This window comes from Muntiacus reevesi, chromosome 13, assembly GCF_963930625.1.
Source record: "Muntiacus reevesi chromosome 13, mMunRee1.1, whole genome shotgun sequence".
In the NCBI taxonomy this organism is placed as follows: Eukaryota; Metazoa; Chordata; class Mammalia; order Artiodactyla; family Cervidae; genus Muntiacus; species Muntiacus reevesi.
Window position 1 is genome coordinate 64830104 of NC_089261.1, and position 26950 is coordinate 64857053.

The 26950-nt window shown below is 36.8% G+C and overlaps 1 protein-coding gene across 5 annotated transcripts in view; it reads right to left on the bottom strand.

The window, feature by feature from the left end:
• Nucleotides 1-616: 616 nt before the first annotated feature.
• FBXW7 (F-box and WD repeat domain containing 7) overlaps nucleotides 617-26950 on the bottom strand; it is a 216192-nt gene continuing 189858 nt past the window's right edge. For all 5 annotated transcript variants that reach the window (XM_065903946.1, XM_065903947.1, XM_065903945.1 and 2 more), the window contains 8 exons: nucleotides 17039-17173; nucleotides 12249-12372; nucleotides 10280-10416; nucleotides 9214-9327; nucleotides 7808-7989; nucleotides 5583-5808; nucleotides 3546-3756; nucleotides 617-2517 (listed from right to left, as the gene is read on the bottom strand). In XM_065903946.1, the coding sequence (XP_065760018.1) occupies nucleotides 2249-2517; nucleotides 3546-3756; nucleotides 5583-5808; nucleotides 7808-7989; nucleotides 9214-9327; nucleotides 10280-10416; nucleotides 12249-12372; nucleotides 17039-17173 (1398 nt within the window). In that variant the 3' untranslated portion in view covers nucleotides 617-2248. The remainder of the gene's footprint in view (nucleotides 2518-3545; nucleotides 3757-5582; nucleotides 5809-7807; nucleotides 7990-9213; nucleotides 9328-10279; nucleotides 10417-12248; nucleotides 12373-17038; nucleotides 17174-26950) is intronic.

The following is a 26950-nucleotide window of genomic DNA, read 5'->3' on the forward strand; positions in this document are numbered from 1 at the left end:
TACTGTTAAAATGCTAGGCTTATTCAGTAAAGCAGTGACAAAAGAGTCTAAAAGTACCACAAAAATGCCCCCTCATCCCTAAAACCTCGCTTTAGTCTGCTGAAACTCCAGGTTTCTTTTTCCTTAAAGGGCATGGGTGTGAGTCCTGGTGCTTGGCCCAGTACCTGACTCCTGACAAACCCCTACCCCGTGTGAGCCCCAGTTCTGCCCTCATCTGTGAAGTGGGGAGAGTGCTGCCTAAGGAGTGTGGGGGCTTCTGAGAGATGTGTATGCAAAGTTCCTGGTAAGCGGTCGACATGTGGTCGGACTTTAACAATGAACTTTTCACAGGAATCCTAGATGTAACTACCACACAGGAGTCTGGTGGCTCTGTGAGGGGCCAGGTTTCACGTGTGTTCACCCCCGCGCACTAGAGGTGTGCTCAGAGGCACGTCTTCGCGGGCAGCCTGTCTGTGGGAGAGATACAAGCTGCTCCCCGTGGTCCCTGCTCTCCCTCTGGCTGCAGAAAACACACAAGGGATCAAAGAAATCAGGGTTCTGCTCTTTGATCTGTTAGAGACAAACCCTAAATATTGATAATGAAGTGTTACCACCTCAGTAGAAGAAACAGGCATACTAACATGAAAAAACACATTTTATTGCACTTAAGTTATAAGAAAATAAAATTTCTAAGTGAATCAAACCATAGACACAATCCCTTTAAAGGTTGTTTTCCTCCATCATGTCAGGTTGTTACATAACTAAAATTAACCACTTGAATCTGATTGTTTTAAATCAGACTATAAATAAAACAAACAAAAAATAAACAGGAGGAGGAAAAAAAAAAGATCACTAGGATACAGTGTTAAACCACTTTCACAGTTCAGCTTGAGTTGTGGCTCCTGGAAAATGAGGCAAACCATTTGACTTTTCCATTCATTTCGCTTGTTTGCACGTGACGCCTTTACTACAAAAACTGGATGGTTTCTGCTTTGTCAGTTACTCAGAGCAATAAAACTGTAACAGTTGTTTTCCCAAATACTGTAAGACACTAAGACTGACCAGCAACTTTATTTTAATTTTGTGTTTTATATATTTTTAAAATATTTTGTCAGTTTTACTATGTACGTTCATCCATTCACCACAGCCCTCAAAAAGAAAAGTTTCTCCGCAGAACAGGCGGCAACAGCTCTGTTCCAAGGAATGTGTTTTAATTTTTGCCCAGATAAAAGAAAATAAGCTTTGCACACACTCTCGATTCTTTACTTGCAGGCAAACGTCACTCTTTATTTCCTGAAACTCTCCCATGCTCAGCCTCTTAGAGGCACAGATGGCTCAAGTTTCAGCGGCAAAAAGTCTTTTTTTTTTTTTCCGTAACCAAACTAGAGCAAATTTGGAATTCAGTCTGGGACTAAAACGTCACAGCAGAAAAAAAATAAAAAAAAATAATTTGCTTTTTTTTTCTTTCTTTCATTTAGCAGCATAAATAAGTTTGGCCACTGGGAGTACAGTACAGGGGTGGGACACGATCCCATATTTGAAGACCTACCTCTAGCACCAGCATCAAGAATTAAATCCATCTCGGGACTCACAGAACCCAGGACAACTTGCCACCTTTGAGCAACATAGGCATTAAAGAGTGTATGTGGAAGCGACAGGAATAGATTAACAGAGGCTAATACTGTGATTGATTGACATTGGCAATGGTTTGGCAAAAAAAAAAAAAAAAAAAAAAGCTTTTCATGATAACTGTACAAAAACAATTCACAGTAATTTTTTTCCTTTTTAGCTTTTCCACTCCAGAAAAATAACTTTTTTTGTTTCAGATGCTCTCGGTGAGACAGTCCACCGGTACTGTGTGGGTCTTATTGCAGCTTCTTTCTAGGTCTCAGTGGTAAGAGAACAGGCCAGCGAATCTGTAACGACGTCTCAGCAGTAACGCTGCCCAGCGACCACTGGAGAAGAAAATAAAGAAATAATTGCACCTGGTTTGATTTCGAAAGTCTCGTGTTGCAAAGCTGCCCTCAGTCCAAAGTGAAGCCTCTTCCGGGAAGAGCCGGCAGGCGCCTCTCTTGTCAGTTGCGGTTTGTCTTCGCTTCCTCTTTTCCTTCTGCGTCTGTAGGTCTTGTCGCTCTGTTGCCCCAAGCCAACATCCTGCACCACTGAGAACAAGGGATATTTTTTCTTTTTTCTTTTTTTTTTCTTTTGCAGGGGGAAGGGCAGGGAGTCCGTCGCCTACGAGTGGGGACGACGCCCCCTTTCCTGCTCCTCACTTCATGTCCACATCAAAATCCAGCACCAGCAGCTTGGTTTCCTCCGTCCCGTTGCGACTCCCGACGGCACACACCAGCTTTGTGTTCGAGGCTCTGATCCGCCACACAACTCCCCCGCTCCCCCCACTCTCCAATGTGACTAGGTTGCGAATAAATTCACCCGTTTTCAAGTCCCACAGTTTTACAGTTCCATCATCTGAGCTGGTAATGACAAAGTTCTTGTTGAACTGTAAACAGGTCACAGCGCTCTGATGCTTGTTGGGACCTAGGCAAAACCAAAGGAATTTCATTACTGGTTAGAAATCATGGTTTCGGGTCAGCTAGATTGTAATTTGTGGAATCTACATTGGAACACACAATAAATGAAATATTCAAAACACTGCACATTTAGAAACTGCATTCTGAGTGTTTTAGAATCAGCAGGGATGTAGGAAAATCTGGTAGCTACTTGTAACTGAAACGTTAGTCTTGAGGGTTCTGTCTCTCAGGAAGCAAGGTTCACTACCAGGCATACATCGTGTGTTCTGGTTGTGCTGAAGAAGGCCATATTCTGCTTGTGGACCATCAACTCTATGACCCTACCACTCTGAACTGACCAATCAGGGGCAAAAGGCTGAATGAACCCTATTCCAAAACTGAGAAAGAGACAAAAATTGTCAATGAGAAAAATGCAGTACCACCTACCAGACGGTCTCACTGAAAACTAACACTTCCGAAGGGCTCTGACCAATAAAAAGCAGTTAGTCACAACAGAAGAAGTTAACAGCGTCGCGCCTCATTTAGTGCTAGTGGCTTTCAGACGTTTCCCCCTCTAGTTGAGTGGGCACCGTGATGCCCTCCCATCCTACTTAAGCAGATGTTTAAGGGTCTAAGTCAAGGCCAAAGCAATTTCCTATCAGATTAGAGAGGCTTCTCCCCCCCAATAAGGCAACTCTTTAATTTAAAATTGGACTACAAATTCAAAATAAATGATCACTCAACAAATAAAACGAGCATGCTGCTTCTGTGATACAGCTAAGATCTCTCTTCACATTGTTCTTTCAGGTTAGGTAGAGTTAACCATACATGTAGGAAGTGATTAAACACTTTTATATTAAAAACAAAATTTAAAACACTTTCTTAGGGCAGCCTAGTTCTGTCAGTTCAGAGTAGAAATGCTCATAAACTTATCCAAAATCAGTGTTCATTCTGTATGAGGTTAATCATTCTGTGACACAAAAGTTCCACATTTCTCTTTTGACCAACTCTCTTATTTCTAAGGAATGCAACTAAAGGTGGGTAGCCAGCATTTACCTTGCAATGTTTGTAAACACTGTCCTGTTTTGATATCCCAGATTTTAACTGTAGAATCTGCATTCCCAGAGACAAGGATGTTGTCTTTGAGCTCCATGCCACTTGTTAACGACTGGTGTCCCGTCAACGTGTGAATGCAGTTCCCCGTCTCCACATCCCAGACGCGGATCGATGTGTCAAGAGATCCACTCACCACATGGATGCCATCAAACTACAACAGACACAGTTTATTAGACTACAAGTGTAGATATTCTTGATATTATCTATTGACCTTAATCCTAAAAAGGGAGGGGAGCAAAGCACGAGAAACAGATAATGCCAGGTACAAAATGAGGTACCAGGATAAACTGCACGCAACCAAGCAACTCTCCAGTGCATGTTCTCAGAAACTTCTATCAGAAATGTGAATTTTTTATGAGCAGTGGCTTCAAACTAGATGCAGAAACAATTTTTAAAGAAGCACAATGAACATATTATTGTCAGACCATCTGGCCACTCTCAGTAGCTACATATTATGAATGATTCGATATGGACTGCCATTTGAGTTTTACTTCCCAACAGAAGTTGAAACTACTGATGTGGTTTATGATACAGGGTGCGCTTATCCACATCTATGGCACGAAAAGAGCTAGAGACAACTTTCATGATACTTCAAAGTAAGTTCCATTAAACTGGATGTAAAATAAAAATTTCATTTACAGGAACCTAATGCTAGTTAGGAAATGTGCCAACAGATAATTAGTCTAGAATTAGAAGTGGTGGCATTTTGATAACAAAAGCAAACTATCTACAGCACCTCTTCTCCAACTTCCCAGCTAGACCAAAAGTCAACAAATATCTACCAATTCCCAGATCAATAATAAAGTTCCTACCTATTTTCTCAATGTAAGGGTTTATTTAAATGAGGTTATTATATTCATTAAGGTTCTGAACATGTCACAGAACATACAGACAACCATAGCCAATTCCCTCTCCTCCAAATTAATAACCTTTTCTAAGTTAACAGACATCTTTATTTTATGTCAATATTTCACGACATAGACATAATCCCATGAAGAAACAAATACTCCAAGGACAGAACTGTGAGCCCTAGGCCCATGTACTAATTTGCTGATCACTAGTGGGCAGTTACTGGTAAACAAGCTACATAAGTATTAATAATAGGGAATACAGCTGACCCTAGCATAACATGGGTTTGAACTGGAAGGGTCCACTACACTTACAAATTTCTTTCACTCGATACCTACTATGTTACTACACAGTTCCAGGTTGGCTGGACTCTTGGATGTGGAACTGCGGACATTGAGGGCCAAGTGTAAAGCTATGCGAGGATTTTTGACTGGAGTGGTGGTGGGGGGTGGTGCCTCTGACTCCTACAGTGTTCAAGAGTCAACTGTATTTTTTAATTGAACATGCTGTCTTTCAGGAAACAAAACAAGATGTATTTTTTAAACCTGCTAATAATCGAGTTGTTTATGTCAAAATATGGCAGTCTATTCTAGGATATCAGGCTCAAACAAAAACAAATAAAAAACGTTTAAGACAAATTTCCTCCTTTATGACCACAACCCGGCAGCCCTGTGAGTGCAGAGCAGCTCTGTGCAGAAGCCCCACTTCCACTGTGAATGGGGACAGAATCACAATTACATGCTCCATCAACCTCCAGCTATCAAGGCAAAGGGGCAGCTTCCGGCCAAATTAATCCTGGGCTAAGGAGTTTATTTAAGTCCAGGTTATTTTCCTATGAGAGTATCTCCCCATTAACTAACACGGGAAAACTTAGGGCCCCCAAATCTCAGGTTCCAAGACCAATATTTGATTTTAGAGGAAAATGAATCATAGAAAAATGGAAACAAATCATTTAAATAATTTCAAAATGCAAGCGTTCTTCGTGCCAATTTTAAAGTAAATGTAAACAGCAGAATAATTCATCTGTTTCTGGGCTGTACTGGATCAGTAATTTGGCAATTACTGAATGAGACAGTATGATGACTCATTACGAGAGCACCGCAGGAGCGAGAGCGCGAGGTCTCTTACCTGTAGTGAGTAGACCCTGTTGGTGTGGCCCTGCAGCGTGTGCAGACAGGTCTCTGTCTCTGGGTCCCACACCTTCACCATGAAGTCATACGCTCCACTCACAACCCTCCTGCCATCATACTGAACACAGCGGACTGCTGCTACGTGACCCATCAACACATGTAAACACTGGCCTGTCTCAATATCCCAAACCCTAAGGGTGGCATCTCGAGAACCGCTAACAACTCTGTGGGTATAACAGAAAAAAATATATGAGAATTTAAAATCATAGGAAAACAATACATAAAAAGTCAGTGGTCATTAAAACTTCTTTTCTTTTTCTTAAGCAGAAACCACCTGTTTTCAAAATAAATACATGCTATGTCAAACCTCAGTATATAAACACATGAAAGCTGAGTTACTTTGTTTGGGATGGGAAGTTGGAAAGCCTTGGATTCTGCCTGTTTGGTTCCCCCACCTATGAGGGACCCAGAAGCACCTTGGCGCTCCTGCGGTTTGAAAACTACTATATTATAGTTAGATACAACGAAGATGAAGCAAAGGAAGATGAAGATAAAAAATTAGCAGAACATGTGGCGAGTTCTAAATACATACAAGATCTTGATTTTAGAAATAAGATGCCAGTGTGGGTAGTATGTATAGAATGTTAATAGGTGGTAGTATTAATATTTTGAAAAATTAAAATTTTTTCTTTATTCTTTCTCCCATTTCCCCAAATTTTAATATGAACACACATTCCCTTTATGACTAGAGAAAAAATTCAATAGAAGTATCTCAACAAAACAAGCCAGAATTTGGAATTTAAACTGCTAAAGATATGTGCTTTACACCATATACTCTGGTTAAATTAACAAGTTTTAAGTATGTCCTCAAACAAAGGTTGCTTATGCTTACATTTAAAAATATTCAATTGGCTACGAGGGCATTAAGATACACAGATTTTAGAAGATACACATGTAGAAGCAACAGAAATCCCTTAAAATTTTGACCCAAGATTATTAAAGTGATACTCTTCCGAAAACAAGAGTGATACAAATACTGTAATCACCTTTGGATTACAAAGGAGAGTTGAAAACTCAGGTGTCTTTAATGTTATTCCTAAGAGAGAAAGAAAGTCCACTTTCCATGTTTGGAAGAGTAGAAAATGGAAGCACTGAGGCATTTAAGTCAGAACATACTGAAAACTGAAATGCAAGGTCTCTTGACACCAACTCCCCCAATTTTAATAGTAGAGCACACTGTTCAAAGTAGATGCAAGTTACAAGTGAAAAAGGCACTTTTCTTCATGTATTACAAACCTAGAGTGAAATAAGTTTAATGTAATGGTTCTTAATAAAGAATGCCATGGACAGAACGAACAGCAAAAACTGGAGTGGATTCACTGTAAGGACCCTTCAGAGAGACTTTTTCTGACAAAATAGGTAGAAATTACATCAGTCTAACAGGAGTACCATGAAGACACGCCAATGGAAAACAAAAAGGACTTTTAATAGGAGGGCTCTGTAGCAGGAAATAAAAGCAACAGCAAAGATGCTGAGAAGAAAAAGGCTACCAGTCCAGTTTGGCTGAAGCTATTATCCTGAAAACTGGATTTCTTCCTTAATTTAGTGTGCAACAGAAGGCTCCCAAAAGCTCGTGGTCCTACCATGATCAGAGGAGGTTCTCTGCCAGCTGTGTGCAAGGTGACCCGATATGAAAGCTCAGTCACCAGTTCAGGTGACAGGTAATGACAATAAGTTAAAACCCACAGCCTCACTCAGCTTTTGTCCGGACATAGGGGAGACAATGCGGGGGCGGGGTGGTGGTGGGCGGGTAACTACAGAGACTCAGAGGCTTGAAGCCTGAATAACTGAATTTGTCCTCCCAACAAAAATATATCCTCCCACCCCAAATATTTTTTTTAACATGATGAGTCATCAAAGATTTAGAACAATAAAGTCTAAGGTATTAGTCAAGATCACAGAACAAGGCGTTTCAAAGTGGAAGCCAACAATACCATTAAATGAGGAAGGAGACTTAATGACAACTGCCCGATTTTAAGGCAATACCCCACTGCTTTCCTAGCAGAGAAACATCTGAAGCTGAATAATTAAAGTCTAATTTAAGAGCACATTAGTACTCACCCTCTACTAGACACAGTACTATACAACCGAACTCTGCACAACAGGCCCCAAGTTCACAAGTAACAGAGGAAGAATTCCCAAGTTCTACAGGATTTCCCCTACCTTTTTTCATGGAGATGCATACAACGCACAGTGGAAGTATGACCATATAAGGTGTGTATACATTCTCCCGTCTCTGCGTTCCACACTTTGAGAGTCCGATCTGTGGATCCACTAATGATGATATTGTCTCTCATCTGTGATGACCATACTCCACCTGTGTGTCCCACTAATGTCCTCAGACACTGCAAAAACACTTAAGATGATTACTTTGAGGTAGAAAGAAAAACAATGTAAATAACATTTCAGTAGCTCATTAAAATCTGGATTAAAGTTATTTACTCAATTGGAAAGTCTAGCATATCAGAAAATAATTTTTACACCAATATAACAAGATCCCATCACTATTTTGTTTGCTTTGTTTATTTGGCAGCACTGCATTTTATACACACACACATAATTTAGGAGAACGGATGTAGAAAGTAAACCTTTCTGGCTAAAGTATGACAGCTCTGGCCTGGCCTCTTTGATAATAATACTAAAATTGCAACTTGGTTTCTTCCATGGGAATGGATTCAACGAAAGAATGCCAACAGGGTTGGGTGTGGCTACATACCACATTTCATCTGAATCTGCCCCAAGGCAGTAGTTAGGAGCCAGGCAAGGTACTTCTAGACAAGTAAAGACAGACATTAAAACTCTGAAATAAATCCAAGACTAATATTACACTATGGAAATATGAAAACTGTTTTTAAAAACTGTAACATCTGACTTGGAATATTTAGAAGATTTTTGTCCAAGAATCAACATTTTAAAACATAGATTTTCCCCCTGCCAACACTTTCTTCTATTATTTTTAAGGTGGTCAACTACTTAATTCACGGAAATATTTTCCATTGGACAGATAAAAGTAAGTCTTCAGAAGAGAATCTTTAAAGAATAACATTATGTGCAGTGAGCCTGGACTGCTTTGTTTTCTTCAAACTCATTTAACTAAATAGCCCGCTTTAACTTCTACCTTATAGGGTTTGAGATAAATCAAAATTAACATGATTTATTTAACTTTTAAACTATAGTTAGGTTATCAACAAAATTTAAAAGGAAAAATACCCCTCAATCATATTTTTGAAAAAAATTAAAATGGAAGGAGATATAACTTAGATGGTTAATAAAAGTGGGAAAAATTAGGCCAGAAAAAAAAACAAAACCCCACACCACCACATCTGTAAAATCTTAACCTAAGTTACAAAGATAGACCAACTATTCAAATGAAGAAGAAACTAATGACATCCCTACCATGAGCAACATCATTTTCATGCCAAGGAAAAAGCTAAATTAGAAGCTCTTATACTTGCTATCAAACTAAGCTAGAGTCAAAAATGAATCTTTGCTTTCATCTCACTGGTTGATCCTTGCAAAGATATGTACCAAATAGTGACTTTATGAAGTGCAGAAAGAAGTCAACTTACTTTGCCTGTGACTGCTGACCAAACTTTTAAAGTGTTGTCATCAGAACCACTAACTATTCGGTTACCACAAAACTGTAAGCATGTGATCACATGATCATCATGTCCTTTCAGCACCTACAACATAGATGTGCAGATGGGAAATATGTTAAATACTGGTGAAAAGAAAACGGAGGCCATAAATAGCAACAGGAATGCATAGTCTACTTCTAGAATAAAAATTTATATAAAATATGAAGTATCCTTCTTGGTAGATGAATCAAGTATTAAACATTTCATTGTTTCCATATTCTACTACCTATACATGAGACATCAACTACTAAAATCAATCAAAACCTCATAAAGATGGTTTGAACACACATGTCTCTTATGCCGTCTATTTTATCTTTCCAAACCAAAAGAATATGCACTTCAGCCGTGCAATTTTGACACAAAAAAACAAAAGCACCTACTAAGCGGAAAGACAATACTCACCAACCTTTCCAACTTAACAAAAAAGTCTGTCATAACATGTATGTATGGAGACAAACGTCTCCCCAAATCGCTTTTAATTCAGTTAAAAAAATACAGCCAAGAATTTCAAGCATTATGGCCATTCTTTATATACTTGAAATGGTATAAGGCAGAAAATCAGAATTAGACTTAAATTTATAAAATTAAAACACACAAAAGCTACCAAACAAGCCCCCCAAACATGGGCATTCCTCAAAAAATCATGCTTGGTCAGACAGGGAACAAACTTTTAGGTATAAGTATGACACAAAATTCAACAGAATATTCAGAAATTTTCATTGACATGCAATAGATAGAACAGGTGAATCAACTCATCTTTTATTCAAGTATAATTAGTCATCAATTTTATTCAAGTACAAAGTACAGTTAGTTGTCAGACCAGAGAGAAGTTAGTAAATAGGAGCACTGTCAGCTACACTTTCTGTTGTTTTAGAAACACACAGTCTTCCTCCTACAGAAGACGGGCCGTCCACTCCCACCGCGGGCGGGCAGTGAGCACCCTGTGCGCTAGTAACGCCGATGGACGCCCTGGTATGGAGGCGCCCTGCCTGGTTACCTTAGGAGACTTGAGTTCTCCCCGCCGCCAGTTAGTATCGATCCTGTGCTGTCTGATGTATGCGCTTTTCCACGGACTATGTATGAAACCTGGCTTTATTACTTTTCTTCTCTTGATGTGCAACGGTTCATCAATACCTGAAATTCGGAACATTTAAAGAGTGTAACTGCCTTTATCAATGATACAAATTACACATTTTCTAATGTATTTCATCTTCTCCAATGCTCAAAACCACTGAAACGCAGAACACTGTTATGACAAAACAATCATGTAAATTTTGCATTCTGTATGGCATGGTGTATACTGATTATTTAATTTCTCTCTTAGAATAATTCTGGCATGGTGTATATAGACTATTTAATTTCTCTCTTAGAATAATTCTAAAAAATGTTGGTGAGGATGTGCATAAATTGGAACCCTTTTGGACAATGCTTGTGGGAATGTAAAATGATGTAGCTGTCATGGAGAACAGTATAGCGATTCTTCAAAATAAACATAAAATTGTGACATGACCCAGCAATTTCACCCTGGATACAACACCCAAAAGAACTGGAAGTAGGGACTTGAATAGTTATTTGTCTACCCACATTCCCACCATCATTCTTTATAACAGCCAAGAGGTGGAAGCAACCCAGTGACCACTGATGGATAAATGGAGAAAAAAAAGTGGTATATACATACAATGGAATGTTTAGCCTTAAGAAAGGAGGAAATTCTGACACATTTGGACAAATCTTTAAGACATTAAGCTAAGTGAAATAAGACAGTCACAAAAAGACAACTATTGTTATGATTATATTTACATGAGGTCCCTAGAGCAGTCAAATGTATACAGACAGAAAACAAAATGGTGGTTTCCAGGGCTGTGAGGAGGAGAATAAGGAGTTACTGTTAAATGCATACGGAGCTGCAGCCGGGGAAGATGATCAAGTTCTGGCGATGGATGGTTGCGATGGCTGCATGACCAAGTGCAATGTCAATGTACTTAATGCCACTGCAATGTATACTTGAAAATGGTGAAAGTGATAAATTCTATTTTATGCATAAATTATCACAATTTTTAAAAAGGTCATTAAAACAATGATTCTATGAGAGAAAGTAAAGCAAGCATAATTAATCCTACTTTATGATGACTTGAGAAGGAAGGGTTTCCTGATCAGTCCAAGCCACAGACAGGGCAGAGGCAGGATGAGGAACCAAGGATTCTGGATCTTCACCTCCCAGCTTCACTAGCCATCAATGCTGCCCAATCCACTATGATCTCCATGAGGTGCAAGAGAACAGGCAGCACATCTGTCTTACCCTCTATGATTCTTTCTTAAAAAGTTTGCTTGTTGAAGGCAAATAATATTTTAGCATAGTTTTTTTCAAAAATAATATTTTTCTAGATGCCTGCTGGAAAAAACGTGCTCTTTCTTGAATTAATATGCATGATACCTATTCTACTAGTAAGAAAGGGGATTTGTTTTTTTTTTGTTAACAAGTCTCAGAACACAAGCTCCATGGTGGGGAGATTATGAGAGTGATCTAGCACATAGGAGGTGTTTAATAAATATTTGTGGAAGAAATGAATAGACTATAATTTGAGTATGTAACCGCTAATTTAATTTGGGGGTTATGTTTATATTGTCTTCATCTTGACTTTCTCACTGTTTATTAATTCTACTGGAGACTAGGAGGCAAATCAGATACATTCACTGTTAGTTACAGTGTTCATTAAAGGGGTTAGTGCCAAGATTTGGCTCATCTGAACATGTGGAATAACCTGTGGATTTAATATATGTCGGTGAATGTAAATGAAGATGCAGTCTTGATTCCTTGTTAGGCTGCCAAAGTTGTTTTTTAAATTGATCCACCACTTTATCCTACAAGCACATAAAACTTCCTATTTTTTTGTTGTGTTTTGTTTTCAGAATCACTCTGCTTTTTCAAACCACAAACATTTTCTCTCTGTGATTTTGAACCTTACCCTCTTCTTTGCATTTTTCTCTCCAGAGAAGGTTGTCTTCAGCCAAAATTCTCCAGTAGCGGCAAGTCTGAGCCGCCTGTAGCAGGTCTTTGGGTTCCAGGAATGAAAGCACATAAAGTGCCAGCTATGAAAAGAAAAAGCAGAGCATACCAAGCATCTCTTTTTAATTAGAAAATATTCTCTATAGGACAAAGTGCTTATAGATAAATGTAAGATAATTTTACATTCTAATTACTAGTATTATGGAAAGGCAGTATCTTCTAATATTCAATTTTAACAAATACACACAAGATTTTAAAATATGCTATTGGTTTTATGAACTTGACCCTAGTAACTCCTTACCTCTTCAAGGAATACTTATTAAACCCATCGGCCTTTTCTCCTGCTTTTGCTCTGTGAGCCCTGACTCAAGAATTTTATCAAACCTATTTATATACATTTTTACTTTATTAGTTCTTTAAATGTTAACTTTTTCTGTCCTTACTAAAATATAATTTCATTTAAGAAATGAGATTCCTATATACTCTGTGTGGCATGATTTCAGAATCCTTTGAAATGACATAATTCATAGTTCTTTATCATATCAAAGTGTTTATATCAGAATGATGAACTTTTCAAACATTTATACCCTTTACTTATAAATCACAAAGGCTTATAAAAGTGATTGGGTTCTAATTCCTTTATAAGGCTTATGGGGACTTTCTTGATGGGCCAAATAGGGTTGTGTATTTGAGCTAGGTCTTTGACATATCACTGATTTTAAACTTTTGTTTATAATACTTGCATACCATCAATTTATTTCCATTGTGTAAAGTCAAGTCAAATAAATAAAACAGCAGGAAAAGGGGAATGACAGCTTCTGACTATGCTCATTCAATTAGCCTCATAAATCACATAAAAATTCAAATTACGATATTAGGACAGAATGAACTAAACAGAGCAAAAAAGCTGGCTTTTCATGTAAACTAACCCGATTAAGACAAAATATCATTTAAAGGGCCTAGGCTCATATAGGGAGTAAAAGCATATTCTGAATAATTTTTTCATGTTAAAGAGGAATTACATAAAGTAAATTATGCTTTCCCAATGACTTTTTATATATAGAGTTCATCATTAATCACATATTTCTTGAGTACATTCTTTTATAGAAAGTATTTCAACAAGTCAGTATTCAACTTAATACTCCTATTGGCAAATGACAGTGAAAAAAATGTTTGTGGAATAATTATTTTTGGTCTATCAGAAAAGACCATTCAGTATTATATATGGAAACTCATTTAAAATAAACAGGCATAACTATATTCAACAATATATATATATGTGTGTGTGTGTGTGTGTGCGTTCATATATACATATACACATATACAAATACACACATATATAACTTGACAATATATTTTTAATGGATATTCCATAAACCACTTAATTTAGAAATTATCAATCAACCAAAGCCTACGCAAGTTTCTTCAGTTCAGTCGCTCAGTCGCGTCCGACTCTTTGCGACCCCATGAATCGCAGCACGTCAGGCCTCCCTTAGTGTCAGTCTAATATCATACTATTAGTCTTCTATGTGAAATTGATATTTAACATAGAAATTATCAGGTACAAAGTTATATTTGTGGAAAAGAAACGCTACTTAATGCTCAAGATATTTAGAATAGTCAAATGAAAAAGTCTATTCTTTAGTTATCCAGTTGAAGCTGAAAAAAGGCAATTTACAGAAACACTCAATGGATCTTAAATGCTAAGAAACAAATCCAGAGTGGCTCACATTTCAAAGGTTTACCTGCAAATTTAACAGACAAAATTTCCTTTATTACTGGTGATTAAGATATCAAATAGTCCAGTGTCTTAATGCATTAAAAAGAAATGTAAAGAAACACTCGAGTGCTAAAGAAAGTTGCAGTGCTAACTCCATAGGTAACTGGCACCCATTCCTTTTAAAACAGCAAAAGCTCTAACTCAACCATGAACTTCAACTTATTAAATGCTTGTCTATTCCACCAAAACGTCCTGATATTATAGAAAATACACATAGCCCAATAGAAAAATATTAATAAGAAAATCACAATTAGGAAAAATATAAATCATAAAAGGTTTAAACTATCGGAGAAGAACGCAAATAAATTGGCAACAATATTCTATATGGTTTTTTAATTAGGTTGCCAAGCAAAAATAAAACAATAATTAGTCACATCAGTTCCTCAAAGAACACAAGGCTTTGGTTTCCTTATGGGAACAGACAGTGGGCACTTCTCTACAACCCTGAAGAGGGGGGCTACAGGTTTCTGGGAGCCACATCAAATGGTCTAGTGAATGTAATTTTCTACTTATTTGTATTAAAGGTGAACTCTAGACCAGTAATTCTTCCTAAGGACTACTTCCACACAAGAGATGCTCTTAAACTGAAGATTTATTTCAAATAATTTTATTTTCCTTGCCCAAACTTGTCATTTCAATTACAGTTGCTAATTTTTGTCTTTCACTATAACTTATATAAAAGACCACCATGTTATATTTAAAAAGTAGATAATACTTTCTCAGAATTGCTGTATTTCAATGAATTAAACTAATCAAAGAGAAAAAAAAAAAAAAAAAAAGAACAAACAAAATGTTGGCCGATTCTATGTTAAGAATTTAGGTTTTGTTGTAGATCATCAACTGTTAGCATTATGCTCTTTTTGGCATTTACTTACAAACTAAGGATAATGCCCTTTATCACAAGTCTCCCATGTGAGACTAGTGAGATATTTTGTCAGGGTTTTTGAGAGTAGTAAGTGTTGGTAAAGAACTTTGAGATCTGTTGAAAGGAATTATAAAAAATTATTATAAGTTCACTTCCTGACATTATTATTATTAAATAATATTAGTACTTAGTCTCCAATAAGATGTTAGTTTCCTTGACAACTTTAGATCTATACCATTATTTCTTTACATATAAAATAAAGCATTTTTAAAAATACAAAGTGTTTTTTTTTTTAAGCAGTTAAAATTATACTCAACATCCTGTGATAAGCCATAATGGAAAATAATATGAAAAAGAATGTGTATGTATGTTTAACTGAGTCACTTTTCTGTGTAACAGTAATTATCACAACAATGTAATTCAACTACACTTCAATAAAAAATAAAGAGGGCGGGGGGGGGGGCAGGGGGAGACAGGTGTCATGCTAAGCCAGGCTCACTCATTCTTCTGTCTAGTAACACTTCTTTGCCCTCAGGCAATCTTCAAATGAACACTTAATCCAAGAAAATCTTTACTGCATGGTTATCAATAAATTATACTTTTTAGATTCTTAGCAATTTCTATAAATCATTTTTTTGTGTGTGTTATGAAGCTACTATGGAAATTCAAATAAAGCAAAAAGCTCACAATCTTTAGAGATATGACAACAAATTAGACTCAGAGAAAAGTCTATATTAACAAAAATAAAAAACAGAGGGGATTATCAAGGAAAACTATGAAAGATATATCAAAGGTGAATAAATTCACTTTTGATCAAATACATAAAAAAGTGTTTCCTATTATTAGCACCCTTCTGGAAGTAAAGAGAGCTTATGTCACTTTCATAGGCCAAATCAATCCAAAGGGTTCAGTTTTAGAATGAGCCAGCAAGAACACAAAATTTTTTTCTGGAACAATGTCATTTAAAAAAATCACTCCAAAGTAGAAACATTTCAGGAAAATGATGTTTTTTTTCCACTTTGATTTCTCCTGGAGTTACACTTAATTTCATCCATTAACTATGATGAAACCAATTTTATAAATATCCAATGTGAAATTATCATCAGGACTATCTTTAATGCCCTTAGGATATGTAGAACGGTTAAATGAAAAAGAAATCAACTTCCTTTCTCTTCAAGTTTGAAGTTTCAGGACTGTTTGCCTTTGTATTTATACTAACATAAATGCTATTTTATAGTGTTTTCTTAGATGATCTATAATTAGCTGATCTATATAAAACTTTTGTGAAAATATAAATCTTGGTAGCATTAATGCTATTTCTGTTTGCTGACAAAAAATGAAACTATGATGCCTACAACCTTAATGAAAGAACTACATCTAAACGATGCCTTACTTATGGTCAGGAATACACATATGATCATAGTCTATGATAAAAAAACAAAGATGCTTTATATTATACAAAGATATTAAAACAAATAGGTATAAGTAATTCTAAAAGAAATGCTCTAAGAAATGTAATTGGTATGGGAAATCTGTGATTTGGCATGTGTGTGTGTGATGGGGTAAAAAGGGAGATGAATAACAGAAGATACACATGTGAAATTTTATATACCTCAAAATAATCACATAATGTAACTCACAGAGAAGTACAATCCAACAGAGTTATGAAATTATTAGTCTTAAAGAGAGTCAGGATAAACAAACAACAAAATAAGAAAAAATACTGCTGTTTTAATAAAATCAGAATAAAAAAAATCTACTAATGTAATGAATACACCAAGACAATTAAAGGTTGGACTTCAAATAAGCTGGGAAAAAAATCTTGGTAAAGGAACAATCAAATTAATGAAACTCAATAGCTTAGTCTCATGTATGACTTATTCCAGCGGTGGAGAGAAGATACTTAGTCCGTAAGTATACTTTAATCTGAAAATTATGCTAAACTATGGTAGCTTATCATTTACAGCAACCTTTAACACTAATTAAGTGTTAAACTGACAATACTGAATACCGTAATTAGCACAACAACGTCTAAAGAGGGTGGGTAGCTATTGATTTATATTTTCAAATAGCACCAATGAAGAATATAATTGATAATCCTTACCTCTTTAGGGAGCAAGGAAATGAAGTCTCGTTGAAACTGGGGTTCTATCACTTGCATCATATGTTTTACCTGGGTTGGTTCACAACTATCAATAAGTTCATCTAAAGCAAGCAATTTCTCTGGTCCACTCCAGCTCTATCAAAGAGGAATCAGAAATTTTTATTATTTTAATAAATGTCTCAAATTATAAACTCATAAAAGAAAACCAACATCTACACAAAATATAAAAAGTGGCTCCTTACAAAAGAAGACACTGAAGTGATAATCATTTAGCCTCTTCAAATTTACTAGCTATCTTTATTTTGTAAAAGCTTTGAGTTTGACAGAAAAATATTTTTGCATATTATTATAATTGTGATATGTTCACCTACCACCAAGACACTGGTTGAGAAAACAAAATTTTATTCAGAAACACTGGTTTGGGCTACTGAGTAAACAGAGAATTTTGAGAGATGATTTTCCTTTTTCCCTTCCTTTCCAGTGGGCACCATAAAAAACTTCATGGTTTTAGTAAGGCGCTCATCGGAGAGCAGACTGGCAGCATCGACTAGAGAAAAATTAACAACTGGCTAGAATGCCCATCTGACACGTGTTTTCCATAAATTAAAAGGGCTTTGATTTGCTACGTGAAAATAATTTCAATAAAAAACAGCAAATAACAGTAAATGGCAGCTGACTTAACAGTAAAATGAGAATATGAAGAAAGGCTAAAATAAAAGAGAATAAGAAATAAAGTATAAATTATGGAAAAACAAAAACAATTATACCTCAGAAATATGAGCTCCATTAAACTATACTAAGGGGTTGCCTAATTTTTCTTTCCCCTCAGTGAGGAACACTTCCCCAGAAATGCCATGATTCTTAAAAGGAAAAACCAGACAGACATGTGAATCATTTAAAATGTCAGGGGTCTCACACACAAAAGTCAAAGAAAACATTTAAGCAACTTTGAAACACTTAGATGAAAAAACATCCTTGAGCAAGTTGATAGAGTACCTTTATGAATTATTATGTCCATTTTGGAAATGGGAGAAGAGAGAACAATATGTGAGGTTTGGAGCTAGAAAAATCTGGATTTTGACATTCCAATTTTTGCTCAAACTAGGAACCTGGATTTTGTAATATGTGAAACAGACAACAGCTGAAAACTGAGATACTCTGAGGTCACTGAAAGCCTTTTTAAAGTACTTCTTAAAATATTTACCCCTTCAGAATCTGCAATGAATCCTCTCTCTTCTTTTAGTGCAGACTAAACTAACAACTAGCAAACATTTCAGTAGTCGTTCCATAGTACTACTACATAATAATGTCACAAACATTATCTCACTTATTCATAAAAATCCTGGGGAATATCTCCATTCTTACCTTCAAATATGAGGAAACAGAGGCTGTAATAAGCTGTATTTTTTCCTTTAACCTTGACACACATACCCAGAACATTCTCCTTGAGTACTCACTGTGTATCCTTTTTGGTTAGGGTGAAGATTTATACATAGAAATTAAAAATATACATATATGTGTATATGCACATACATGACCAATTAAAGGGCTTCCCTAGTGGTTCAGCTGGTAAAGAATCCTCCTGTAACGTGGGAGACCTGGGTTCGATCCCTGGGGTGGGAAGATCCCCTGGAGAAGGGAAAGGCTGCCCACTCCAGTATTCTGGCCTGGAGAATTCCATGGACTGTACAGTCCAGGGGTTGCAAAGTGTCGGACACAACTGAGTGACTTTTACTTTCTTGCTTTCATTTGACCAGTTAAAAGTAGCTAATTTGAAGTTTATTTCACTCTGTTTTCCTCACACAGCTTCAAATCCTGGCTCAAAACTTACCTCTTTGACAAAACTCAAGCTGATCAATTGCCACTCATCCGTGACTTAGTAACAGTACTATAAACTCTGAGTTATTGATTTACATTCTTCACAGGAAGATGTAGGTTCTTATAATATGCTGTTCTTCTCTATCTACATGATAAGGATTCATGGACACTAGTATAAAAACATGCCCCTTTTGGGTAACAGATAACTGCTGACTTGTTAATATACTACACGTTCAATATTTTTCTTTTTTTCAGTTGATGTATTATTTCCTGTTTGTAAAAAAGGAACAGAAAAGCAGTATCGACACAGGTATGTAAGTGCTGTGTGTGTATGTGCATGCTCGTTGTGTCCAACTCTCTGCGCCCCCATGGACTGTAGCCCGCCAGTCTTCTGTCCATGTAATTTTCCAGGCAAGAATACTGGAGTGGGTTGCCATTTCCTTCTTGAGGGGATCTTCCTGACTCAGGGATTGAACACTCATCTCCTGCAAAGTTCTTTACCACTGAGCCACCAGGGAAGCGTTTAACAGAAAAAAAATATATATATCTTTTCAAGGATTTTAGGGGCTGCAGTATACAATGAAAAAGGCTAGATTAGAAGATAACTAACTAACTCAGATCTTAGGTAAATGTTAGAAACTGTGCCACAAATTTAAATATATATTTAAGGCAAAGGCCATGATGAAAATAATGCCCATACAGCAAAATGCTTCTAAGACTTAAAACAGTATTTTTTGTTTTAAAATATTTGATAAGTTATATAAAATTTAACTTATATTTCAATTTGAATTAAATATACATTCCACAGATGTTACTTTGTGACATTTTACTGAAACATATACTACCAACAAAGAGTTAGTAACATAAGCTGTAAGTTACAAAATAAATGAGACTATTTTCAAAGATGATACATATTCAACCTTCCAATGATTTAAATCACATCTCTTACATAGTTCCAACAAAGGTCTGGACTACACAGGCCCTAGATTTCCTCTCTCCAGCCTGAATTTCTTCCCTGAATTCCAGACCTGTATATAAAATTGCTTATTCACCATATATTCTTGGGTATGTAACAGAAACTATATCCATGATCTTTCTCTTCAAATCCTCCCCATTTCAGTAAAATGTTGTTGTTATATTAGTTTGGCCCCAAACTCTGGAGTCATCCTCAACTCCCTCACTCTCACCATCAGATAGCTCTGATCCATCAGTTTATTCTAAGGTCATAAAATGCAAAATATACCCAGAACCTGACTATGACTACAACGGTCTAAGCTACCTGGGTCATTCCTGTGACTGCTTACCTGGTCTCCCAGCTCCCCACCTTTGCCCTCCTAGTTCTGTTCTCCACAGACAGTTGGAGTGACAGTGCTGAACGTCAGCTCACTCTTCTGCTTAAAGCCCTCCCACTTCACTCGCAGTAAAACCAAAGTCCTTAGGTTGGTCCACGAGGCTCTAATTTCCTATTTCTTTCCCTCCTTTACTCTGCCTTGGCCAGAGATCCTCTTTCTGTGCCTCAACCACACCCAGCATGCCCTGCTTCAGAGCCTCTTCACTTGGTGATTCCTAGACTATTCTTTTCCTAGGCACCCACATGCTTTACTTCCCTAATTCCTTCTCTAACACCTTCTCTGTGCAATTTTCAAAAATTGCAAACCATTTCAAAACCCCCTCTCTTTCCTGACTAAAGTTTTTTAGAAAAGGGTTTTTGTTTATTTTGTTCATTATTGTATCCCAGATTCAAATTAGGGCCTAGCACCTGACAGTTATTCCGTAAATATTTGTTGAATAAATGAATGAATCCCCAAAGAGTCAGGAAACACTGCACCAATGCTATCTCAAAACTCTTCCCACAGAAAGTTTCTATTCTGTATACTTGATGGTATCACTGGGACTTGCCTGCTTAGTCTGCTTCCAAGATTGGTTCCCAATTTTGACATGGAGGAAGGCATCAAGACCACCCCCAAGGAAAAGATATGCAAAACAGCAAAATGGTTGTCTGAGGAGGCTTTACAAATAGCTGTGAAAAGAAGAGAAGAAAAGGTAAAGGAGAAAAGGAAAGATAAACCCATTTGAATGCAGAATTCCAAAGAATAGCAAGGGGAGATAAGAAAGCCTTCCTCAGGGATCAGTGCAAAGAAATAAGAGGAAAACAATAGAATGGGAAAGACTAGAGATCTCTTCAAGAAAATTAGACATGCCAAGGGAACATTTCATGCAAAGATGGGCACAATAATGGACAGAAATGGTATGGACCTAATAGAACAAGAAGATATTAAGAGGTGTCAAGAATCAATGTATCACAAAACCCACTGAAAAATTAAAAAAAAAAAAAAAAAAAGAGGTGGCAAGAATACATAGAAGAACTGTACAAAAAAGATCTTCATGACCCAGATAATCCCAATGGTGTGATCACTCACCTAGAGCCATATATCCTGGAATGCAAAGTCAAGTGGGCCTTAGGAAGCATCACTACAAACAAAGCTAGTAGAGGTGATGGAATTCCAATTGAGCTATTTTAAATCCTAAAACACGATGCTCTTAAAATGTTGCACTCAATATGCTAGCAAATTTGAAAAACTCAGCAGTGGCCACAGGTCTGGAAAAGGTCAGCTTTCATTCCAATCCCAAAGAAAGGCAATGCCAAAGGATATTCAAACTACCGCACAATTGCACTCATCTCACATGCTAGCAAAGCAATGCTCAAAATTCTCCAAGCAGGCTTCTACAGTACGTGAACTGTGAACTTTCAGATGTTCAAGCTGGTTTTAGAAAAGGCAGAGGAACCAGAGATCAAACTGCCAACATCTGTTGGATCATTGAAAAAACAAAGAGTTCCAGAAAAACATCTACTTCTGCTTTATTGACTATGCCAAAGCCTTTGACATGTGAACCACAACAAACTGTGGAAAATTCTGGAAGAGATGGGAATACCAGACCACCTGACCTGCCCCTTGAGAAATCTGTATGCAGGTCAGGAAGCAACAGTTAGAACTGGACATGGAACAACAGACTGGTTCCAAATCAGGAAAGGAGTACGTCAAGGCTGTATATTGTCACCCTGCTTATTTAACTTATATGCCGAGTAAATCATGAGAAATGCTGGGCTGGATGAAGCACAAGCTGGAATCAAGATTGCCAAGAGAAATATCAATAACTTCAGATAGGCAGATGACACCACCCTTATGGAAGAAAGTGAAGAAGAACTAAGGAGCCTCTTGATGAAAGTGAAAGAGGAGAGTGAAAAAGTTGGCTTAAAACTCAACATTCAGAAAACTAAGATCATGGCATCTAGTCCCATCACTTCATGGCAAATAGATGGGGAAACAGTGACAGACTTTATTGTTTGGGGCTCCAAAATCACTGCAGATGGTGATTGCAGCCATGAAATTAAAAGACGCTTGTTATTTGGAAGAAAAGTTATGACCAACCTAGACAGCATATTAAAAAGTAGAGATGTTACTTTGCAGACAAAGGTCCTTCTAGTCAAAGCTATGGTTTTTCCAGTAGTCATGTGGATGTGAGAGTTGGACTATAAAGAAAGCTGAGTGCCAAAGAATTGATGCTTTTGAACTGTGGTGTTGGAGAAGATTCTTGAGAGTCCCTTGGACTGCAAGGAGATCCAACACGTCCATCCTAAAGGAGATCAGTCCTTAATATTCACTGAAAGGATTGATGCTGAAGCTGAAACTCCAATACTTTGTCCACCTGATGCAAAGAACTGACTCACTGGAAAATATCCTGATTCCGGGAAAGATTGCAGGTGGGAGGAGAAGGGGACAACAGAGGATGAGATGGTTGGATGGCATCACCGACTCAATGGACATGAGTTTGAGTAAACTCCGGGAGTTGGTGATGGACAGGGAGGCCTGGCATGCTGTGCAGTGGTCACAAAGAGTCGGACACGACTGAGCGATTGAACCAAACTGAACTTACTTCTGTAGGCCTTAGCTTCTTTATCTGAAAAAGTGTTGGAAAGTCTGATAATTATTTTATTTCTGCTCTGAAAAGTAGTTGTTCTTATAAAGAAAAAAAGCATTTTCCTTTGGTCTTACATGGCAAAGTTAGTGGAACACATTGAAGGGGACAGGAAAAACATTCCAAATTCAGAAAGGATCATCAAGATAAACAAAATTTAATTTGTGTACAAAATTAAAATGCAAACTTGAAAACTCCCCATGAAAGTGTTATTTGATTTCAGATAATTAGAGAGTACCTGAAAGTAGCAGAGATGAGTAGACGGAGCCCTGAACTGTAATCAGGGGCCTAGTTTCACTAGCAAACTCACTGCACAACTGCAGGGAAGCCCCTTAATTAGTCTGCGTCTCAGAGACCCCACCTTGGGTATAATGAGGGGCTTGGCCAGACCAGCACTTCCTAGGTGCTGGCTGAGTGGTGCAAGAATCAAGGAGTCCTCCAATCCACCATCAGAGAGTCTGATTCAGGGGTCAAGGTGGGGCTGAGGGCATTTTATGTTTTAAATAACCAACCTCTCCAGTAGTGATGCGATGATTCACAAACGAGCTGTGGTTATTGGTTGGGATGATCCTTGGTATCTCATTCAGATACACATACTCTATGACTTTAGGCAGTTTAGCACCTGAATTTCACGTGATGAAGAACTCACTTCTCTAGTACCTCCTGAAGATGGTTATCTAGTCTGTTTAAACAGTTTCAGGACTAGAATACTTAGAATCTCCATTCTTCCCTGGGTCAGTTCTAATTGTAAAGCTCAAATTTACATCAAAATCCAACTCAAAGAATATGATCCAGGTTTTGTTTGCTGAAGAAACCAATAATCAATCTGATTCTACTTTTACATAGAAGTCTTCAAGATGTTAGACAGAAACATTTTCCCTTAGTCCTCTCTGGCTATATACATGACCTTCTTCCACTCTTCTTCTCACCTAAAAGGGCTTCTTGATCGGACTCTTTCAAATATAACGGCAAAGTAGTTTTGTATTCATTTACTTCTGGCACTATTCTGTTTTAGTATTTTGTTAATTAGCAAATAAAAGAGATCCAAATAAGTTAGAAAACATGTACAATTTCTAAGTGTTACCATAAAACCTAAGTCCTCCAAAAGAGTAGTTTTTACTCCACTTTTAATTTCAAAACACAGAAGTATTTTCTGTTTTATTATTGAAAACATATTAAGGAAGGAGTGTAACAGGTATTTTCAAAGTGCCTCATAGTTTTAATATAATATAAATATGCTTTGATTAAAATAATGCTGATACTGTTAATCTGATGACATTTGTATGAAGCTAGTGTTAATAGCTTCTTCTTAGACTTGAGAAAACAGGCTCACAAAGGACACTTCTTTTATTGAGTTTCTACTGTATTTTCAGGTATAGCTTTAAGCACATTTACACGTTTTCTCTCTTTTGACAACTTTTTAGTGTTATATCTGTTTCACGGAGGATGAGAACAATGGCAAGAGTGGTTACATAATATCAATGAAATTACCCGGTTATTAAGAGGCAAAGCCAGAATTGGTACTAAAAGCTTCTCCTTCTAAGTCAAAGTGCTTCTCATTATATCAGGATACTTCTGAATATCAATTTCAGAGAATGTTAATATACCTTTACCTAGTCTAACATCTGCAACTGAAAAACCATATATTAACACTCAAATGACATAAACAAAACAAAACAAAAAAATGACCAATCCTCTGCTCCCAAATTAACAGTCTGAAAGCATCAATCTGGTGTTGCCAAAAAAAAGAATCAATGGCAACTGAAAATTCAAACAGTTCAAAATTTTTGGACTTTTTTAGTTTTGTTTCTAATTGGCACTTCTATTTTAGAGTGGCATTCTGTTTCAATTTCCTTTTATCTAAAATGGTGTATCATTTGTTCTTATTCAATTTATAAATTGAGTACAGAGTACTTTGTCAGAATAGATGGAGCTGGACCAAAATCATGCTGTATCACTGTCTTAGGAGCAATAGCAGAACAGTAAGGGGACAAGTTCTCCCATTTTGCTTGTTATACCATAGAAAAGGCATCATTAAATGCCCCACAGCACATCTGTAGAAATCAAGCCAGTTTAATTATCCCTCAACTATACTACATAGGTCAACTCATGACTCCCCTACTTAACTATGAAATTATTTCTCTCCAAGTTAAGCATTAAAGCATTGCAAGCCTTTAGGCAAGTGATTCGTTCCTAGTTACTCTGGCACCAGCCCTGAAAATAAAGGGCATGAGGCACTACACAGAGGCCGTGGGTGTGTCAGGCAGACAAGGTGCTCAAAGGATTAAGGTCTTGATCTATCTAGCTGATCTGCTGTTAGTAAATTTTTTTGCTACAGAATAGTTATGTGAAAAAAAATACAGTATTAAGCCTTCAGGGATAATTCTATATGTTAGTTTACTAAATCTCATTCATTTTAAACAAGTTTTTTTTTTTAATTTACAATTAACATTTCTGAAGTTGAGATGCATCTAATAATCTATGGTATCTCAGATCTGATGACCTAATACTGTACATGGTAACATGACGACATTTCATTAAGAAAAGCATGAGTGAGCTAAACAAGCAAACACTGAACAAAGGATTCCCTAACACACCCTCAATGCAAAATAGAGCACAAAAGCTCCCTACTATAGATCAGCATTTGAGAGTGTTCTCTTAAAATTGGTAAAACTAAATAGCTAGCAAAGAATATTCTGGAACTCTGAAACACTGGGGGGAAAAAAAGGCCCATACTACATACAAAATAAGTTACAGTCTAGACTACCTTCTGATAAGCTTTGCATATAAAATAAGTATTTTGGAGGGTGTCTACAGTGATGATAAAAACCATTACTGACAGTGTAATTTTCCATCATGTTGGTACTTTCCTATAAAAATCACATGAAATCAGGACTTCATGTTCTCAAGTGCTGCGCTGCTCACACTGTATGTGTGTGTAAACATGACAATGCACACTCATGCTCCTGTCTCCTCGGCTCAATCAGAGATGACACAACCGTTAAAGCATTTCTTTAAGGCATTATAAGTGTCTGAGTTCTTTTTTCACCTCTAATGGGGGGAATACAACTCTTTTTAAAAGGATGAGACAAAAAATTTAGAATTCTGAGGGCATGTTTAGGAAAAGATTAAAATGAAATCAAATAAATCACAAACCTAAGGTAAAAGAACTTAGATGAGAGGAGAGAATAATTCTTATGAAAGATAAGTTTAATTAACAAATGACTATGAAAACAAAACAAAAAGCTTTGTGATTGTGGTGGTTTATAACATCACAACAGTGAAGTGCAACTTTCATGCCGTGAAGCCAGAGATTCTCAAGTTCAGTAGCTGCTATTCTGGGCTAGATTACTCTGTGTTGAGGGTGGCTGTCCTTCACACTGACTCCACCATCAGATGCCAGCTGTGTCCTGCACCCCAGCCTTGCAACAGCTAAAAATGTTTCAACCACAGGAAAATTTGCCCCCTGTTGAGAGGTGCTGCTCTAACCTTTCAGTTATCAACTGGAAAAAAAAAGGTTATTCTAGTTTCTCTGAAATTACCTGAAGAGTAGAAAACAATTTTAAAAATCCATTTTAAAGAAACATTGCTTCAAGTACATTTTCCAGCTACAGAAGAAAAAAACTGGGACATTTAGTATTTGCTCAAGTATTTAAAATATTGGGATTTATATAAATGGACACTTAAAAATCAGAAATAAACAAAATCCATAAAGTATCTTCTTTTTCAACCATTATTCCAATAGGATTCAGAAAATACCATCAATCAAACAGTCAGACGTAAGGAAATATATTCATTTACACTAGTATGTTGGCTATAATCAGAGATACCTTCACTTTACATACTTTATATTATTTACTATTTATAAAGAATGTTTAATCCATGCCAACTGCTTTGCTAAATACTTGATTTCTATGCATTATCTCACTACAAGAAAAGATAAATTAACAATATCACTATCATGAGTTAAAAATTCCTAAGATGCAAGGTTGGGTTGTAACCAATCTTCCTGGTAAACTTCCCCAAACTCTATATGCTAGTAAAATATAGTAATCAGAATTCTGAGCAAAATAAGCTACATACAAGCATGGCATCTATAGAAAAAAGCTGCATCAA